The 20,602-nt window shown below is 49.9% G+C and overlaps 1 protein-coding gene and 1 long non-coding RNA gene across 3 annotated transcripts; one reads left to right on the top strand and one right to left on the bottom strand.

The window, feature by feature from the left end:
* Positions 1 to 664: 664 nt before the first annotated feature.
* LOC116937978 (uncharacterized) lies at positions 665 to 5,757 on the bottom strand. Its single transcript, XR_012937256.1, has 4 exons — positions 5,339 to 5,757; positions 4,271 to 4,514; positions 3,275 to 3,618; positions 665 to 1,535 (listed from the first exon to the last, which is right to left on the bottom strand). It is a non-coding gene; the product is annotated as an uncharacterized LOC116937978 (long non-coding RNA).
* A 568-nt stretch (positions 5,758 to 6,325) lies between these two features.
* Positions 6,326 to 18,596, top strand: LOC142917878 (uncharacterized). Of its 2 annotated transcripts, none has more exons than XM_076062218.1 (5): positions 6,326 to 6,443; positions 7,126 to 7,267; positions 11,426 to 11,601; positions 12,513 to 12,781; positions 14,224 to 18,596. In XM_076062218.1, the coding sequence occupies exons 1-5, from the start codon at positions 6,350 to 6,352 to the stop codon at positions 14,479 to 14,481; spliced, it is 939 nt and encodes a 312-aa protein (XP_075918333.1). In that variant the 5' UTR covers positions 6,326 to 6,349; the 3' UTR covers positions 14,482 to 18,596. The 2 variants fall into 2 exon arrangements, with proteins under 2 accessions (XP_075918333.1, XP_075918332.1); XM_076062217.1 differs by having other exon boundaries at positions 7,075 to 7,267.
* The last annotated feature ends 2,006 nt before the right edge of the window (positions 18,597 to 20,602 follow it).

The raw sequence follows: 20,602 nt of genomic DNA, 5'->3' as shown, positions 1-20,602 counted from the left end.
TCTTCAATGTACAACTTTTGTTTGTGTGGAGTGAGGGTGCCCGTAGCTCGTTCACACGGAGCAGGCGAGGCGATTCCACAGTTTAGGGACCGCGGCGTTTTTGACCTACACACATACATATGAATAAGGCGTACATACAAAATGTTAATCGCTTTAAAGGAGCCAATTAATTGATTCATTGATGCCGATTTTGATACAGGCATGCATTGTCACCGGATCTGAGTACCGTGTGCAAAATGTGGAATTGATTGGACGGCGGGAAGTGGACAAAATTTTTATCACAACATTTGACCACGACAAACAGAGGAATCAAGTTAAGTAAAACCATTTTGAACGCGAATGAGAAATCCCCCCCCACCCTCCACCGATGACGCACGAGCATTGCTAGGGGCAACCCCCGGGCAGCTTTAGCGGAGCAAGGAAATACTTAAATACTGCGAAATAGCAATAAATTGTTAATTTAACAATTTTAAAGTTTACGGATGGGAAAACGGAATGGTGCTGGCTCACCACGGGGCTTGCGGCGTGGTACCCGGCTACTTTTTTTAAACGTAAACTCCACGGTTCACGAGCAAGTGTGCGTCCACACAGAGACAGACAGACAGACACACAGAAAAAATGCCTTTTATAGGTAAGAAAAGAAAAACGATGATGAGACTCAATGTGTGAAGAACACAGGATTTATTCGGCTCACAAGTCAACGGATATAACTTCAAAACACTTTTATCGGTCATCTCTTTCTCGAGACAGTGTTCCCGTGGGATTATTTCCAAGTCGATAGACGACACCTTTTTTTACTTATCCTGGCAGACACACAGACACGCCTGTCTATATGTGTCTGTGTCTCTGTGTGTGTCTATGTGTCTGTGAGTATGTCTGTGTTTGTGTGTGTCTGTGTGTGTCTGTGTCTCTGCATGTGCCTGTGTCTCTGTGTGTCTGTCTCTGCGTGTGTCTATGTGTCTTGTGTGTGTCTGTGTCTATGTATCTCTGCGTGTGTCTGTGTCTTTGTGTGTGTCTATGTGTCTCTGCGTGTGTGTCTGTGTGTCTCTGCATGTGCCTGTGTCTCTGTGTGTCTGTGTCTCTGCGTGTGTCTGTGTCTTGTGTGTGTCTGTGTCTATGTATCTCTGCGTGTGTGTCTGTGTCTTTGTGTGTGTCTATGTGTCTCTGCGTGTGTGTCTATGTGTCTCTGCGTGTGCCTGTGTCTCTGTGTGTCTGTGTCTCTGCGTGTGTCTATGTGTCTTGTGTGTGTCTGTGTCTATATATCTCTGCGTGTGTCTGTCTGTGTTTGTCTATGTGTCTGTGTCTATGTGTCTATGTGTCTGCATGTGTCTATGTGTCTGTGTGTGTCTACAGTGACGCGCGGTGGTGGTAGTGATGGCGGTAGTGGTGGCGGCCGTGTGGTGCGTGTCGAACTTCTTTCACGCCGTACGTATCGTGAACATCGCCACTGGGGAGATTAAGGTGGCTGCGGGTGATGGCGATGATTACTGGGCGCCCCCCCTGCCCGCCTTCGCCGCTAAACGTCGCTCGCCAGTCTGTTCCAAGCCATAGGGTAGGGGGAGCGAGATAGAGAGGGGGGGGGGGTGGTGGTGGACCTTTGTCTTGCGGCGTGTAAATATTGTTGTGTGCGTGCGGGGTTTGTCCATGTGGTGGCGGTAATGGTGAGTCGAGCAAAAGTGGTGAAAGTTTGTGGGGTCGCTCCGAGCTCACCCTGTCACCCATCGCTCTCGAGCTCCCTCCTAGGGGAAGATGATGAGGTTGACGAGGTTGATGATCCTCATCGTTTGTGAATGCAGAAATAAACATCAGAATCTGGTGGTTTCATTCTGACCTCCGATCCTGGTCAGCAATTGAACGTCGGGAAACCCTCGCGCCGAGGGGCCCCACTAGTGGGCGTGGCCGTGCCCCACCAGTGGGCGTGGCCGTGCCCCACCAGTGGGCGTGGCCGTGCCCCACCAGTGGGCGTGGCAGTGCCCCCACCAGTGGGCGTGGCCGTGCCCCCATCACGTGGCGTGTGTAGTGACGGCAGCTACGCTCGGAGTGGCTGGATAATAAAGCTTGAAACGCACAGCAAACCACGTGGCCTCGGTGACACGCGATGCGAGGAGGACAGGCAGCCTATACAAAGACAAAGGCACCCCCAGTAGCCTCAGCACACTTTTGTGGCAAGTTCTGTTGGGAGTAGCAATTAAGGGCAGCACTGTAGGGCACTCCGGGGTGGGGAGATAGGGGGGTGGACAGCACCACAGGCCATCAGCCAGCTGCAGAAACATTCCCCTCCTCCACTCATCTCACTCACCCAGTCACCCCTCCACTCACCCCACCACTCATCTCACTCACCCCTCCATTCATCTCACTCACCCAGTCACCCCATTCACCCCCCCACTCACCCCTCCACTCACCCCTCCACTCACCGCTCCACTCATCTCACTCACCCCTCCACTCATCTCACTCACCCCTCCACTCACCCCTCCACTCACTCCTCCACTCATCTCACTCACCCATCCACTCACCCCTCCACTCACCCCTCCACTCATCTCACTCACCCAGTTACCCACTCACCCCTCCACTCACCCCTCCGCTCACCCCTCCGCTCACCCCTCCACTCATCTCACTCACCCCTCCACTCACCACTCCGCTCACCCCTCCGCTCACCCATCCACTCACCCCACTCACCCCTCCACTCATCTCACTCACCCAGTCACCCACTCACCCCTCCGCTCACCCTCCGCTCACCCCTCCACTCATCTCACTCACCCCTCCACTCACCCCTCCACTGATCTCACTCACCCCTCCACTTACCCCTCCGCTCACCCCTCCGCTCACCCCTCCACTCATCTCACTCACACCTCAACTCACCCCACTCACCCCTGCGCTCATCTCACTCACCCCTCCACTCACCCCACTCACCCCTCCACTCATCTCACTCACCCAGTCACCCACTCACCCCTCCACTTATCCCACTCAACCCCTCCACTCATCTCACTCACCCACTCACCCCTCCACTCACCCCACCACTCACCCCTCCACTTATCTCACTCACTCACCCCTCCACTCACCCCACTCACCCCTCCATTCATCTCACTCACCCAGTCACCCACTCACCCCTCCACTCACCCCACTCACCCCTCCACTCATCTCACTCACCCACTCACCCCTCCGCTCACCCCTCCGCTCACCCCTCCACTCATCTCACTCACCCCTCCGCTCACCCCTCCGCTCACCCCTCCACTCACCCCTCCGCTCACCCCACCACTCATCTCACTCCGCTCACCGCCCAGCCCCCCAGTAGCCCGAGCTGCTGCTGCTGCTGGGGGGCGTTGTCCCCCAGCGCCGCGTTGGCCCTCAGCAGGAACCTCGTGCGGTGACGCCGCCTCTCCCCCCCCCCTCCCTCCCCTGCCAGCAGCGCCCTCCTGCACCACCACCTCGTCCGCCTCCTCCTCCTCCGCATAGGCCGCTGCCAGCAGCAGCTCCGCAATGCCTCCCACCGTGTCGCCGTCCCTCAGGGCCCTCCCCGGGGGGGTCGCCCCCCCCCCACCGCCCCCCCCGCCGCGTGGATCCGCGCCGAGCGGCGCACCGGCGTCACGAGCCGCGGCCGCGAGGGGGGGGCTGCCGGCGCTGCGGTGGAAGGGGGGGCCGTGATGTTAGGGGGGGCAGCCAGGGTGGTGGTGGTGGTGCAGGAGATGTTGGCGGCTGGGGTGGTGGTGGTGCAGGAGATGTGGGCGACTGGGGTGGTGGTGCAGGAGATGTGGGCGGCTGGGGTGGTGGTGGTGCAGGAGGTGTGGGCGGCTGGGGTGGTGGTGGTGGTGCAGGAGATGTTGGCGGCTGGGGTGGTGGTGCAGGAGGTGTGGGCGGCTGGGGTGGTGGTGGTGCAGGAGATGTGGGCGGCTGGGGTGGTGGTGGTGCAGGAGGTGTGGGCAGCTGGGGTGGTGGTGGTGCAGGAGATGTGGGCGGCTGGGGTGGTGGTGCAGGAGATGTGGGCGGCTGGGGTGGTGGTGGTGGTGCAGGTGTGGGCAGCTGGGGTGGTGGTGCAGGAGGTGTGGGCGGCTGGGGTGGTGGTGGTGGTGCAGGAGGTGTGGGCGGCTGGGGTGGTGGTGGTGGTGGTGCAGGAGGTGTGGGCGGCTGCAGTCACGAAAGCTTTAAATAAAAAATGTTCGACTTTAAATTAAAAAAAAATTTCGACTAAATTAAATTAAAAACTTAAAACATTTTTCGACTTAAATAAATTAAAACAAATTTAAAAAAAATTCGCCCTCAAAATCACTCGAACCTTGGGCAGCTGAGGCGCGCGAGTTCACTTCGTCCATCGTAGACATCGCCGGAGAAGTTGTTGTTGTGCTGTTGTTTAGTCGTCGTTGTATAGCTGTTGTATAGTCGTTGTTTATTTGTAGTTTAATGTTTAAAGTTGTAAAGTTAAATGGTTAAAGTCGCAGCCTAAGTGGAGGCCTTCGAGGCGGCCATCGACAAATTCTGAAATTTCGCGACCCTTGCCCCCTGAACTTGCCTCCGATTGGCTGCAGGAGAGGACACACACACGAGTGTACACCATCACACCATCACACACACAGTGCACACCACCACACTATCACACATACAGAGTGCACACCACCACACTATCACACACACAGAGTGTACATCACCACACCATCACACACACCTCACGCTTTCTCTCTGTTTAAACGTGAAAACTCTTAAACTCTTAAAACACCAACCCTTAAACACTAACCCTTAAAAGCCAACTCTTAAACACCAACCCTTAAACGCCAACCCTTAAACACCAACCCTTAAACACCAACCCTTAAACACCAACCCTTAAACACCAACCCTTAAACACAAACCCTTAAACACCAACCCTTAAAGACCAAGCCTTAAACGCCAACCCTTAAACACCAACCCTTAAACACCAACCCTTAAACATCAACCCTTAATCACCTCCCGTTAAACACCAATCCTTAAACACCAACCTTTAAACACTACCCTTAAACACCAACCCTTAAACACCAACCCTTAAACACCAACCCTTAAACACAAACCCTTAAACACCAACCCTTAAACACCAACCCTTAAACACCAACCCTTAAACACCAATCCTTAAACGCCAAGCCTTAAACACCAAGCCTTAAACACAAACCCTTAAACGCAAACCCGTAAAAGCCAACCCATAAACGCCAACCCTTAAAAACAAACCCTTAAAACCAACCTTTAAACACCAACCCTTAAACACCAACCTTTAAACGCCATCCCTTAAACACCAAACCTTGAACAGCAGCCTTTAAACACCAACCCTTAAAGGCCAAACTTACACGCCACAACCTGGACGGTAGAGGGCATTCTTTACCTCACGCTTTCTCTCAAAAGTGGCGACCTCACACTCCTAGTGGGTCGTCGTCCTCCTCCTCCTCGTCGTTAATTGAGCAACAAAAATAAATTTTCCGGCGTCTGCACCCCCCTCACGGATTAAAAAAATGGCGGTGGGTGAGGTGGAGGAGCCAAAACAAATTGGCGGGAAAACAAAAAAAACTTCGCGTCACGTGGGAAGGGAGACGCCAAATCCGATTGGCTCCGAGGCGGGAGCGACTTTGAGGAAAACTTTTTTACAGTAAGAAATTACAAAACTCAACATCGACAATAAAACTCGCGTTGGCATTCGCGCGTTGTAAATAAATGTAAAAAAATAAAAGTTTTATTGTTGACGTACCATATTTAAATTAAATGTTTTTTACTCAAACGCGATTCCGTTGTTTCGTTTCCTTCTCGTCCTGAATCGTGTCGAGCTATGATTACGAAACGCGAATCGTGGTCGGCGTTGCTGAGCCAATAGGAACGCAACGCTGCTGAAGACAGCGTCCAATAGGAGAAGGCGATGGTGGGAGGTGGCTGGGTGCCGCTTGGACCAATCAGTGAGCAGGGTGTTCAATGTTTCCCGCTCTTTCCGGGTTTTTTTAAAATCACAAAAACAATATTTAAACCCCGGGGTAAAAGTTATCGAGAGCATTGTTTTAATAAGTGTGTAGTCGGAAAAGTTTACACGTAAATTATATTGAAACAGAGGAGCAATAACAATAATATAACTCCACCAATATCTTCTACAATGGATTCCAATGTTATCCCAACGGTAATCGATTCCAACAGCTATAATCACTACCACCAACTCGATTCCCACTTTATCCCCATTGAAAATCGATTCCATGAGCATCATTCACCAACAATCGATTCCCATGCTATCACAACGGGAATCGACTACATACCTTCAAAATTCTTCAACAATCGATTCCCATGTTATCCGCAAAGGAATCGACGCGAGTATTTTAATCGAACCGAGAATCGATTTTCCCTCCACGTGAGGTTCATGGAGATGGGGCAGTTCTACGGACCTGGTCGACTCCTCCACCTCCTCCTGCCTCTCCTCCTCCTCCTCCTCCACCTCGTCACTTGCAGCCACGGTGAGCCGAGCGGGACAGAGGTCGATACATCTGGTACCAAGCTGTGGTGTACGTGGGGAGCGGTGGTGCAGTGGTTAGCGCACTGTGTGAGTGTGTGGGGAGTGGTGGTGCAGTGGTTAGCGCACTGTGTGTGTGTGTGGGGAGTGGTGTTGCAGTGGTTAGCGCACTGTGTAATTGTGGGGAGCGGTGGTGCAGTGGTTAGCGCACTGTGTGTTTGTGGGCAGTGGTGGTGCAGTGGTTAGCGCACTGTGTGTGTGTGTGGGCAGTGGTGGTGCAGTGGTTAGCGCACTGTGTGTGTGTGTGGGGAGTGGTGGTGCAGTGGTTATCACATTGTGTGTGTGTGTGTGGGGAGTGGTGGTGCAGTGGTTAGCGCACTGTGTGAGTGGGGAGTGGTGGTGCAGTGGTTAGCGCACTGTGTGTGTGGGGAGTGGTGGTGCAGTGGTTAGCGCACTGTGTGTGTGTGGGGAGTGGTGGTGCAGTGGTTAGCGCACTGTGTGAGTGGGGAGTGGTGGTGCAGTGGTTAGCGCACTGTGTGTGTGTGGGGATCGGTGGTGCAGTGGTTAGCGCACTGTGTGAGTGGGGAGTGGTGGTGCAGTGGTTTGCTCACTGTGTTTTTCACTCATCTCCCCAGCTCCGCCTTCCCCACTGAATGTCCGTTTGGAATCTCGAGACCTCCTTACAGACCTCTGCTGGGACCCCGGTGAAGTTGACCCCAAAGGGGATAGACCCCCAATTGTTGAGCCTTCAACCATCGACTCCACCACCACCACCACCACGGCCAACTCAACTTTTCTGGACGTTACCTACACAGTTCAGAGCAAACTGTGAGATGCTCCCTCACTCGCCCACCCGCTTGATCACTTACCAACTCACTCACCCACTCACCAACCCACTCACTCAACCACCCACTCACTCAACTACCCACACACTTATCCACTCACTAACTCACTCACCCACTCACCTATTCACCCACTCACTCACCCACCCAGTCACTCACCCACCCACTCACCCACCTAATCACCCACCCACAAACCCACTCAACCTCCCATCCATTCACGGCTGAATTCACTCACCCACTCATTCACTCACCCACCCATCCGTCACTCACTCAACTCACTCACCCTTAAACCCACTCACCTAATCACTCACCAACCCACTCACCCATTAATTCACTCACCAACCCACTCACTCACTCAACAACAACCGCGATTTGCCACTAATTGGCTGTGACATCATCATGGCACTTGTGCCAGACTATATGCACGTTGAGGCCACGTCAAGTGTCGAACGCCCGCTGGCAGGAGCATGCTGGAGTAGCCCACCGATGGGACTTTGTCCAGATCTTTCAGGAATTTGTGAGCTCCTCACACAATCCTTCCTGGTTAAACCCAGGATGGATTAAATTTCGATTTAAAGCTTTCGTGACTGCAAGGATTCATCTTCTTTGGTTCTTTCGGTAAAGTCACGTAGAATGAGAATAAAATAATAAATTGATAAAATAAAATAACACAATAATCTCACGACGTTTCGGCCACAACACAAGCGCCCTTCATCAGGTGAAGGGACGAGACTGTCTGGAGGACAGCGCTGTGTTATTTTATTTTATCAATTTATTATTTTATTCTCATTCTACGTGACTTTACCGAAAGAACCAGGATAGATTGTAGGCAGGCCCGCCTAAATGTTTCGAACTGGCAAAGATGTTCCATTAGGGGGCTCCACGTTTTTCAAGCGTAGAGAAGGAAGGGAATGATTGTGGCCAAGAAGACTTGAAGCTTCGTGCAGAGCGACAGACCAGGTAGCTTCCACACAACGTTACCGATGAAAAGATATTGCCACGCGACTAATTCAGAGTGAGACCTCTACTGTCAAACCTTAGCCGGTCATGAGCACACTGCTCAGGTATGGGAAACTCTCAACTCTCTCCACAAATGCCCCATCACCAATTGGGAGTTGTGGGGGTGGAGTGTCTGATGGTACAAAATACCCAGGCAGGTGCTTAGTTTTGGTGGGGCTGATGGTAAGGCCCCACCTCTTGGTGGCAAGCTCCAGGTTCAGCAGCAGCACCTCCAACTCCTCCTCTGAGTGAGCAGCACTTACCAGACCATCAGCATATGTAACATGGTTGACCAATAGGGAGCCATCCCTTGACTGCACCTGGGCATCAATCATCCTCCCATTGTATCTGTACCAGACGTAAATTCCACCGGTACAGCCATCAAAGGCTTCACAAACTACTTGGTCGAAATAGGTGTTAAATAATGTGGGACCCAAGGTGAACAGGTAATGGCTCCAACTCCCAGTCACGTAGTTTTATCCGGGCCCGCTCACCATCATGAAGGTCCTTAATTATTGTAAGCAGAGGGTCAGGGACTCTGAAAGCATGAAGAGTAACCCAGAGCCCAGGCCTACTGATGGTATCATAGGCCTTGACCAGGTTAATAAAGCAGAGATGTAGGTCTTGTTGGAATTCCCTACACCTCTGCTGTAGCAGATGGACGGAAAATATGGCATCTGTGCAGGACCGCCCTATCCTGAAACTTGCATTGTGGCTCCGCAAAGCCTCTCCTCAGCATGCCTGGCAGGGCGATGTTGAATAATCCTTGCCAGGACGTTTCCCGGCACACTGAGGAGTGAGATGCCCCTGTTGTTGTTACAATCTGTGCGGTCTCCCTTCTTAAAGAGGGGGGACCACCAGGGCATCCTTCCAATCCTGCGGAACCCGTCCAGTGGACCAGACTATTGTTATGATGTCATGTGCACACCTCTGCTGTAGCAGATGGACGGAAAATATGGCATCTGTGCAGGACCGCCCTTTCCTGAAACTTGCATTGTGGCTCCGCAATGCCTCTCCTCAGCATGCCTGGCAGGGCGATGTTGAATAATCCTTGCCAGGACGTTTCCCGGCACACTGAGGAGTGAGATGCCCCTGTTGTTGTTACAATCTGTGCGGTCTCCCTTCTTAAAGAGGGGGGACCACCAGGGCATCCTTCCAATCCTGCGGAACCCGTCCAGTGGTCCAGACTATTGTTATGATGTCATGTGCACAAACGCCACCCTCCCTCAGCATTTTGCTCGGGGCCTTTCCTGGTCTCAGACTCTGGATTGCCTTCAGTACTCAACAGATAGCACCTCACCCAGCCACTTACAGGGGGTGACTTCCAATATTTGAGGCACCGCAGCCTCAGCAGGGTCATCCCCACTTTGTCCCACAATGTTTTCCAGGCTGAGGGATTTTCCCTCCCGCAGGACCTCACAGAAATGCTCAGCAAATCTGCAAACCTGTTCCTGGGGGTCGGAAATTGAATCACCGTTCTTTCCGATAAATATGGAAATAGGTGTGGTGCTGCAAGTTACTTTTTTGACGGAGTTAAAGAGTGATTTGTGATCGCGGGCCATTGAGGCAGATTCCATCTGCTCAGCAACCCGCGACCACCACCAATCCTTGGAACACCTCACGGCTCTCCGAACCTCCGAGCGAAGGCTGCAGTAAGCCTCCTCATTCTCTGACGTGGGATGCTGTAGACGATTAGAGTGGGCCTGTCACTTTTCTCAGCCAGCCTGAACACCTCTTCTGTCAGTGAGGGTCTCTGGCGAGGTCTGGACCGTATTCCCAAGCAGCCATTAAAGCTGCATGAGTCACAGTCCAAAACCTCGCCCATTTCCCCTCGACATCAGGAGTGGGGGACAATGCCAACCCCAGCTGCAAGCGATGATGAAATTCTCACTTGCAACTTTCATCAGCTGAGACCAGGCCACTATGGGTTTGAATGGGGTCCTGGGTATACACCCACCATTGGAGTAGAAGAATGGCAGGCGCATCTTCCAGATGGCAAGTCGATGGTCAGTGAGCAAATCAGCTCCATGGTAGGTCCTTGTGTCAAGGACATGGGCCAGCATCTGCTGTTCCATCACTATGTAGTCCAGCAGATGTTCTTTGCTTGGACCTGGCATGCATCCATGATGTTGCGTGGATGCGCCGATGCCAGAACAGCCTGTTGGTAATTACAAGCCTATGGGCTGCACAAAAATCGTGCAGCCTTCTACCGTTGTTATTGAGCTGATCTGGCCCATGCCTTCCAATCACTCCAGACCAGGTGCCAGCATCATGACCAACTCGGGCATTAAAGTTGACCGACAATGTGACTCTATCCCGAGGGGCCACTTTAGCTAGCACTTGTGACAGGAGGTCATAGAAGGCATCTGACTCATCGGCCTTGCCTGCGTCCCTCCACGGATGTTCGTCTTCGGTGGGGGCATAAGTAACGATGACCACCGCTCCTCACCTCTGGTTGATGGGAAGGCGAGCCCAAAGTAGCCTGGGGCTTACAGCTTCCCACACCTCACCGCCACACTCCCACGACCCCTTCATTATTTTGTTCATAAGAAGAGCCACTCCCTGTTGTTTGGCAGGCTCCTGCCCCGAGTAGAGGACTGTCCACCCCTCATGGTGGCAGGAGCCAGAGCTGGTCCACCGGACCTCCTGAATACCGCAGAGATCCAGGCGGTACCGGTCCAGCTCCCGACAGAGGAGTGGCAGCCTCTCCTTCGCAGTGAGCGTTCGAACATTCCACGTGGCCACCCACAGTGGTTTTTTGCTGTTTCCAAATGGGGTTTTGTAAGGAGACGTCATCGATGCCTGTCCCGCCGGGGCACTAAACAAAGCGCATAATTAGATATTTTTCGTGTTGTTTAGTGGTAATTAATTGAAGGTGGAGCGGTTAACAGCCCCTTGCACACGTCCAGAGCTCCCTTTGACCATTGTGGTGGCTACAAATGCCCACTCACTCACCAACCCACTCACCCACCCACTCACCCACCCACTCACTCAGCCACGCACTCGACAACCCACTCACCCACTCACTCACCAACCCACTCGCCCATTAGTTCACTCACTCATATACACACGTCTCTCTCAGTCACCTGCTCACTCGCTCCTCACCACTCCTCACCATTTCCTTTCCATGTTTCTGTCTGTGCAGCTTTGGACAAGTCCACTGGCAGATCGTCTGCTCTGCCACAACAGAGACGCGGTGCAATGTCTCCTCAGCGCTGGAAGACCTCACCGACCGCTACCACCTCCGCGTCAGATCCACCGCCTCATCATCACCACTGTCCTCACCCTGGGTCGTGGTTGAGGTCGTGCACTTGAAGACAAGTGAGTGGCGTAAGATCGGCCATGTGCCGCTGTCTCTGTCTCTGTGTGTGTCTGTGTGCTAAATGGCGGTTGTTGATGTTGTGTGCTCGCCAACAGCACTTACCCCAACGGTCTGTGCAAGCTATATGAGAGATCTTCTTTGGTTCTTTCGGTAAAGTCACGTAGAATGAGAATAAAATAATAAATTGATAAAATAAAATAACACAATAAAATATTTTTGTGTTATATTGATTTTTGATAAAATAAAATATTATTGTGTTATTTTATTTGATCAATTTATCTATTTTATCAATTTATTATTTTATTCTCATTCTACGTGACTTTACCGAAAGAACCAAAGAAGATGAATCATTGCAGTCACGAAAGCTTTAAATCGAAATATATGAGAGATCTTGTTTTTATGTGTCTGTGTGTGTTTCTGTCTCTCTATGTGTGTCTCTTTGTGTAACTGTTTGTGTCTCTGTGTGTGTGAGTGTCTGTGTTTAGGTCTCTGTGTGTGTGAGTGTCTGTGTTTGTGTCTCTGTGTGTGAGTGTGTTTGTGTCTGTCCATGTGTCTGTGTGCCTCTGTTTGTGTGAGTGTCTGTGTGTGTCTGTGTGTGTGTGAGTGTCTGTGTTTGTGTCTCTGTGTGTGTGAGTGTCTGTGTTTGTGTCTGTCCATGTGTCTGTGTGTCTCTGTGTGTCTCTGTCTGTGTCTGTTTGTGCCTCTTTCTGTCTGTGTCTGTCTGTAACTCTCCCACTCACTCTCACTCACTCTGTAGAACAGGGGGAGATCACACAAACTCCAAATATACAACAGCAGGCATCGTCAGGGTCTTGATTCGAACCAACGGCCTCCGGCTCACTAGGCGAGGGAGATAACACCTCACCCCCCCCCCCCCCACGCGTGACTCCCCCCCCCCCCGGTGTCTCAGCTGTCCTCAGTGCTCCGATATTCACCCTGAAGCTCACCAAGAAAAGGACGGTAGAGGAGGGTGATGGCGACGGCTGTGACGACAGCGGTGACGACGGCGATCGTGGGGTGGCTGGGAAGGTAGACGCGGTGGTTGACGCAGAGCCGGAGGTCTGGGAGCTGTCAATGTCGGCCTACGTTGAGCGTTTGTTGCTGAGAAGGATGGTGGGGCACCGACTGGATTTCTTTTTTCAAGCGGAGTACTCGGCAAAAGGGGGCGCTCCGAATGCGGTGAGCGGTTGCGGGGGTTGTGACGGGGGTTGGAAGGTTGTGGGGGGGACGTGAGTGGTGATTGAGAAGCCTTGGGTATCGGAGGGAGTAGCCAAACCTTGTGAGTGGGTGAGTTAGTGAAAGAGTTAATGAGTGGGTGAGTGAGTGATGCTACTCTACTACTGATGATACCTCTGTAGTGTACCACTTCTGAGACACTAATCGTAGGAGGCAACACGTCTATTCTACACATTTAACAATTGTTCACACACGGGATAACTACAGACTAGTCAGAGCAGCCGGCATGCTGCCTGACCCACGGCAACGGAGATGAAGACGTAGCACATTGGGTTCCACTCCACTGACAGACAGCCTTTATCCAGCCTCCGGACTTCCCTTTTATGCCTCCCCGGCGTGGCCTGGCTCCGCCCTTGGCCACGCCCCCTTCTGGAACCCACCAGAAGGCTCTGGGCCATACCTCACGTGTCCCCTCGGGCACCCTTGCCACACATCCCTTACCCCGGCTTATCACGTGCTCCACCAGCCGGCCGGTTTGCCACGTCCTCATATGCCCCCTACTGCCAGCAGCGCGCGTCACGCACCCGAGTAACCCACTCCGTGGCATTGCAATCTCTGCTGCCAGAACGGCAGCTGCACCCTGCTCTGCTGGCAGGTATGGCTGTGACGCCCACATCTCCTCTCTCTGTCGGTAACCAGCACCACGTGCCGTAGTGACCCATTCTGTGTCACTTCACTACGACTTTAGTGAGTCCAACTGAGTCGCAGACGTTATTCTTTAGAGGCAACACATTTGTTGTAACACGTGACATACAAAGGGGTAACTGCCCCTTTACCAGATATAGCCTAGGGGTGGTGACCACCCAGCTAACTAATCTATACGTCGGAGTTACAGCTACGAAGGGTCGGACCCTCACTCGGGTCCCCGGCCACATGTTGATGCCTTGTAGGACGTAGAGCTTCCAGCTTGTAGACGTAGAGCTTACAGCTTGTAGACGTGGAGCTTCCAGCTTGTAGACGTGGAGCTTCCAGCTTGTAGACGTGGAGCTTCCAGCTTGTAGACGTGGAGCTTCCAGCTTGTAGACGTGGAGCTTACAGCTTGTAGACGTGGAGCTTCCAGCTTGTAGACGTGGAGCTTCCAGCTTGTAGACGTAGAGCTTACAGCTTGTAGACGTGGAGCTTCCAGCTTGTAGACGTGGAGCTTCCAGCTTGTAGACGTGGAGCTTCCAGCTTGTAGACGTGGAGCTTCCAGCTTGTAGACGTGGAGCTTCCAGCTTGTAGACGTGGAGCTTACAGCTTGTAGACGTGGAGCTTCCAGCTTGTAGACGTGGAGCTTCCAGCTTGTAGACATGGAGCTGCCAGCTTGTAGACGTGGAGCTTACAGCTTGATGACACGACTATTGATGATGATACTACTACTACTGATGATGATGCTGCTACTCCAGGTGAACTTCGTCAGTTGCCACCACGCGGTGTCTCCGCCTGGAGACGCTGATGAGTACTGTGCCCGTGCGAGGGTCATCGCTGACTTCCTGCGGCGGAAGGCAGGGGAGTGGTCTCCGCTGTCCTGTGTGTCCGTCCCTCCACGACACAGCGCCGTGGGTGAGTGGGTGGGTGAGTGGCTGGGTGAGAGAGAGAGATGTTTGTGTGTGTGTGGTGATTGCAAATCCTTTGATATCGGAGTAAGTTGCCAAACCTTGTGAGTTGATGGGTGAGTGAGTGGGTGGGTGGATGTCTATGTATCTGTATGTATCTAAATTAGTCTCTATGTATCTTTATGAGTCTCTATGTGTCTCTGTATCTCTTTGCAGAGTATCTGTGTGTCTCTGTGGGTCTCTGTGTATCTCTATGTAGGGTCGCTATGTATCTCAACCAGCCTCCATGTGTGTCAATGAGTCTCTATGTATCTCTGTAAATCTCTGTGTGAGTAGTTTATGGGTCTCTGAGTAGTCAGTGAGTTTTCTGTGTGAGTAGTCTATGGGTCTCTATGAGTGTATTCATCGGACGACTAAAGTTATTAAACTGAGTAAAGTTATATTCTTGGTTCTTTCGGTAAAGTCACGTTGAAGGGAAACAATAAAATAATAAAATATATATAAAACAATAACATTATCACGACGTTTCGACTGTAACACAAACAGTCATCATCAGGTGTGAAAACCAACGGCAAAAAACATTTGAAAGAAGTGGCGGTTTGTATTTATTTATTTTTAAACGTTAACACCACGGACAGCGATTTGTCAGTTTGTTTATAAGGACGAGTCCATCTATGTTCGGAAAAGAGGAGGGGGAGACGAAAAATTAATGTATGCTGTCTGAAAGCCACCGTAAGCGTGAACAATCAATTAAGACCCGGAATGGTTTATCAAATCCTTCCAATGATTGCTAAGCCAGAATCCATCTTCTCGGTTGAAATTGTCTCTGTGTTTGTATATGTGGATAGCCTCATGAACGAATCTCTCGTGGTAGCCCGATGGCTTGCAAAGAACCTCTGTCTTGGAGAAGTCAATGTCATGTGAGCCTACTGAATTATAACAGTGATCTGCCACGGCCGAGGTGTTGGTCTTACCGTGTTTAAGGTCTGCTTTGTGTTCACGAATGCGGTCCGAGACATGTCGTTTGGTTTCTCCAATGTAACTACTACCACAGAGGCAACTTGGTTTGTAGACACCAGGGTACTGTATGTCCAGAATCACATCTTTTACAGACGAAACCAGATCACGGATGTTATGTAATGTGTTGAAACTGACCTGGATCTTGTGTTTATTCAAGATTTGGAGATCTTTTTTGTGATCCCCGCAATGTAGGGTAAAGTAATGGTTTTGAAAGGCTCCTCAAGAGGGTCATTCTTCATGGTTTGAGTGATAGCTTTGCGGATTGTATAGTCGGAGTAACCATTAGCCTTAAGAGCTTGGTGTACGTGCTTGAGTTCACTGCCTATGTGTTCCTGGTCGGATATGCATTGGGCTCTATGGTGCAGAGTCTTGATGAGATAATTCTTCTGTGATGGATGGTGGTGGGAATCCGGTTTCAGATATGCATCCGTATAGGTAGCTTTCCTATAGACAGAGTGGCTCATTGAACCATCAGGTCTCTTTTTTATTAAGACATCCAAAAAAGGTAGCTTGCCATCTTTTTCGACTTCCATGGTAAATCTGATGGCTGGGTATATGGAATTGATGTGGTCGAAGGATTGGTCTAGAGCAGGCCGGCCATGTGGCCAGATGACAAAAGTGTCATCCACGTACCTCTTCCATAAGGTTGGGCCGAGAGTGGCAGTCTGGATGTCGTCAGTCTCAAATTTCTCCTTGAAAATGTTGGCTATAACTGGAGATAGGGGGGAGCCCATTGGGGTTCCCTCAGTTTGTAGAAAGTTCCATTCCAAGTGAAGTATGTATTGGTTAAGCAGTGTCTCACCAGGGGGGGTACCTCAATGTTTAGTCCTTGATGAACCAAGTCTTCAATGATTGCGATGGTGTTAGGTACAGGAACTTTGGTGAATAAGGAAACTACATCAAAACTGACAAGCAGGTCGTCTGGGGACAGGGAAATACCCTTGATTGTCGATACCAGTGAGTAGAATTTTGTACCGCAGAGGTGGTTTTTCCAGTGAAAGGACGCAGGATTTCAGACAGAAAACGAGCCAGTTTGTAGGTGGGGGAGTTGATAGAGATGATGGGACGGAGGGGTGTATCTACTTTATGCATTTTTGGTAAGCCGTATAATCTTGGTGGCCTGGCAGCAGAAGGTTTCAACAAAAACTGTTTAGATTGATCAATTAATGCGGTTGAATCAGAAATAATTTTGTTGGTTTGTGTGACGAGGCTGTTGGTGGGATCTCTTTTTATTTTTGTATAGCTGCCATCGTCGAGTAATTCTTTCATTTTGTTGTTATATTCTATTTTATCCATGATGACAGTAGCATTGCCCTTGTCAGCTGAGAGGATTACAATGTCATCCCTCTTTTTTAATTTGTATAATTCAAAACGCTCATCTTTGCTGAGGTTGCTAGCTGGCATCTTAGCGTTTTTGAGGGTTGCAGCGATTTCAGATCTTGCTACGTCTGCAGCGATGTGACCCAGGCCCTTGAGAACAACGTCTACTTGGGCAATGATATCAGTAACTGGTATGTGTTTAGGGGTGACTGCAAAGTTTAGACCTTTAGCTAAAACGGATTTCAGACCATCGGAAATAGAACTGTTACTACGATTAATTACGACTTTGTTAACGTCTAACTTTTTGGTGTGTGGGTCCGGTCTTTTGTTGGAGAGGAGGTTAAATTTGGAAATCAGGTTGTCCTTACATTTGGTTGACATAGTAGCAGCTGAAGAGGCAGTCATATTGTCTACATGTTCCCAATCTGATGTGGACATTGTTGCCGTCAATGATAAGTGTGATTTGTAGAGTGTCTTGTCTAACTGATCTAGTTCGGTGCGTATAAGTCAGATTTTCTCTGAGATAAGAGCTAAGCTAGTTTTGAAAAGAATTCGTTTCGCATTAGAAGAAGTTACATCAGCAGAGGTCAGTGTAAATGCGATTGGTATTACCCCAGAGTCGCGACATCTCTTCAGAAAGGTGAGAGACTCGATCAGCTGAGCCTTCTTATCCCGGAGTTTGTTGAAGGATCTTAAAGTTATGTGGAAACCCTCCCCGTAGAGGTGGTTAAATTTTGATTTAAAGCTTTCGTGACTGCAATAATTCATATTCTTGGTTCTTTCGGTAAAGTCACGTTGAAGGGAAACAATAAAATAATAAAATATATAAAACAATGAAATTATCACGACGTTTCGACTGTAACACAAACAGTCATCATCAGGTGTGAAAACCAATGGCAAGAAACATTCGAAAGAAGTGGCGGTTTGTATTTATTTTTAAACGTTAGCACCACGGACAGCGATTTGTCAGTTTGTTTATAAGGACTAGTCCATCTATGTTCTGAAAAGAGGAGGGGGGAGACGAAAAATTAATGTATGCTGTCTGGAAGCCACCGTAAGCGTGAACAATCAATTAAGACCTGAAATGGTTTATCAAATCCTTCCAATGATTGCTAAGCCAGAATCCATCTTCTCGGTTGAAATTGTCTCTGTGCTTGTATATGTGGATAGCCTCATGAACGAATCTCTCATGGTAGCCAGATGGCTTACAAAGAACCTCTGTCTTGGAAAAGTCAATGTCATGTGAGCCTACTGAATTATAACAATGATCTGCCACGGCCGAGGTGTTGGTCCTACCATGTTTAAGGTCTGCTTTGTGTTCACGAATGCGGTCTGAGACATGGTGTTTGGTTTCTCCAATGTAACTAAGTTGCCTCTGTGGTAGTAGTTAGGTCTTATTTGATTGTTCACGCTTACGGTGGCTTCCAGACATTATACATTAATTTTTCGTCTCCCCCCTCCTCTTTTCAGAACATAGATGGACTTGTCCTTCTAAATAAACTGCCAAATCGCTGCACGTGGCGCTGACGTGTTTTATAAATAAATAAACCGTTGAAAAATAAATAAATTAATGCGAACCGGCACTTCTTTCAAATGTTTCTTGCCGTTGGTTTTTCACACCTGATGACGACAGTTTGTGTTATGGTCGAAACGTCGTGAGAATTTTTATTATATATATTTTATTATTTTATTGTTTCCCTTCAATGTGACTTTACCGAAAGAGCTAAGAATATATATAACATTTAATCTTTAGCCATCCTTGTTAATAAAATAATCACTGACGCGTTTATGTTTTATAAAATGTATTTGATGTTCGTGAACTTGTAACTCTTGAATTTTTGTAAATATTTTAACATCAATTAAAACATGAATAGTGAGTCCAACTGAGTGGCAGATGTTGTCTTTAGGAGCAACACTTTTATTAAACTATTAACACAACATACCCCAGGCGAGGTGTCCACCCGACTAACAACGCTACAGCGAACCACACCTATGGGTTTGCGATCCCGTTCCGTACCACAAGCTGGGTCCCATACCGCTTGGCTGGAGGCTTCTTTAGCTTGACGTGGATCTCCTGCCTCTCCAACAGTAAGAACCCCGAGCTCCTCTCAGGGGAACCCCCTTATATTGGGCAGGGCTGGGGCTGCCTCCGCCTCTCTCTCGCCCTTACCCGAAGGCTCTCGAAAGCTCTTCCCGGACCATGTGACCACCCACTGGCCCCCTCTACTGGTGGCCCCCCTCCAGTATCATCCGGTCACGTGTCCCCAAGTCAGCCAGAGTATCACGACCGATCGTAACCCTGGCTAACTCTCGCTCCCTCAACGGGAGCCCGCACCGCACGCCATGCGTGGTGTCCCCACGCTTAACCAGCGCTCGCCCAAGCCCCCACTAGGGCTGGTACTACACCCCGTATCCGTGGTGTCCACAACAACAATGTAACATCTGCCGTGGCCTCGCAGGCCCGGCACGACACAGCGATATTCTCAGTCACTACACAGGTAACATTCATGGTGTGAGACGTATTCCCTAAGGATTTTTAAGACGGGGAGATATTTATATGGGGGGGGGGGGGGCGGGGGGGGCAATCATGACGCTAGCACGTTGATGTTAGAGGTTTGATATATATTTGTGTGTACACTTATTTGTTAATGGTTTAATAATAATTAAATAGTTATTGGCAGTTTGCAGTGTTAATATTGTTAAACTCACCTTTTGCCCGTCCAAGGACAGGTGTATTGCTGTAAATCTGAAACATACAAGCGAAAGGCATATCGCGGCGGCTTATTAATTGCATCAATTCGTGTGCAATTTGTGAGGCCGCAGTGACACAGACCTGTTTCACGTCAAGGTTATAATCCCTTGTTTATCGTGACCACCTTTTTACTTTGATGTCTCAACAACAGCATTACGGAGATCGCGTGACGTGATGAGGGTTCTGCCTTTGTAGTGAGGGTTGTAAGTTGACGCTGAGGAGGGATGAGGTGTCTCCCCCCCCCCCCCCCCCCCCCATGTAGAGTGACGTCACCTGCTCGTGACTTTACCTATCCACTTGATTTTAACGAGAGACCCAACAATGTCGTCGATGCCATCGTCACCAAAGTTTTAAGTCGACATTTATCGTCGGTATGTTTGGCTGCCACAATTGAGGCCTATATGCTTATTGGTTGCTTACAGTTCGGGATGAACTTTCATCTTAAGGCCTCGATCTGCTCGGTAATGTATCGTCACATTCCCGAACACAGCACGAGGTTGAGTTTCCTTACTGGGCCAACTAATCGCTCGGATGTGGACAAAGCAGTCGCAGGTGGTGACTATGACGAAGTCGCGTGATTTTCGAGAGCATTTCAATTGCAAGATTGATCTCCGTTATGTGTGTGTGGGACCCGGGTTTATGTTTGAGTCTCTAAGGCAGGGGTGGGGAACGTTCGGCCCGTGGGCCGTATGAGGCCCGCGAAATTATTTGGGTCTGGCCCTGCCAAAGCAACCGCAGGCTGGACTCGAAATTAAATACATCTAGGAGCAAACCTGGAAAAGCAGTTGCGAGTAGCAGCAACATCAATACCAGCTAACATCACACGCCTCACCAAAGAGAAGCAGTTCCAGCCATCGCATTATGGGCAAGTTAATAAAATGTTTGACCAAATATAACGGGCACATTTTTAAGTGGATGATTTTGTATGGCCCGCGAATATTGTTATATAAATATCCAAATGGCCCTTGGCAGAAAAAAGGTTCCCCACCCCTGCTCTAAGGCTTCCAGTAATTTCTTTTCAACCGACATTGCTTCAAGGAAGGCAAGAGGGCAGCTTTACAAGAGGCACTTAGCATAACAAGCTGCAACAATAACCTGCTATACCAGCTGGGTTGTGATGAGTGTTGTCATGGTGTC

Source organism: Petromyzon marinus, unplaced genomic scaffold, assembly GCF_048934315.1.
Source record: "Petromyzon marinus isolate PM22_M1 ecotype Great Lakes invasive population unplaced genomic scaffold, UKy_Petmar_22M1.pri1.0 PM_G_Scaffold_54, whole genome shotgun sequence".
Classification (NCBI taxonomy): Eukaryota; Metazoa; Chordata; class Hyperoartia; order Petromyzontiformes; family Petromyzontidae; genus Petromyzon; species Petromyzon marinus.
Note: the sequence above shows the minus strand (reverse complement) of the source record. Positions and strands in the feature narration are given on the sequence as shown.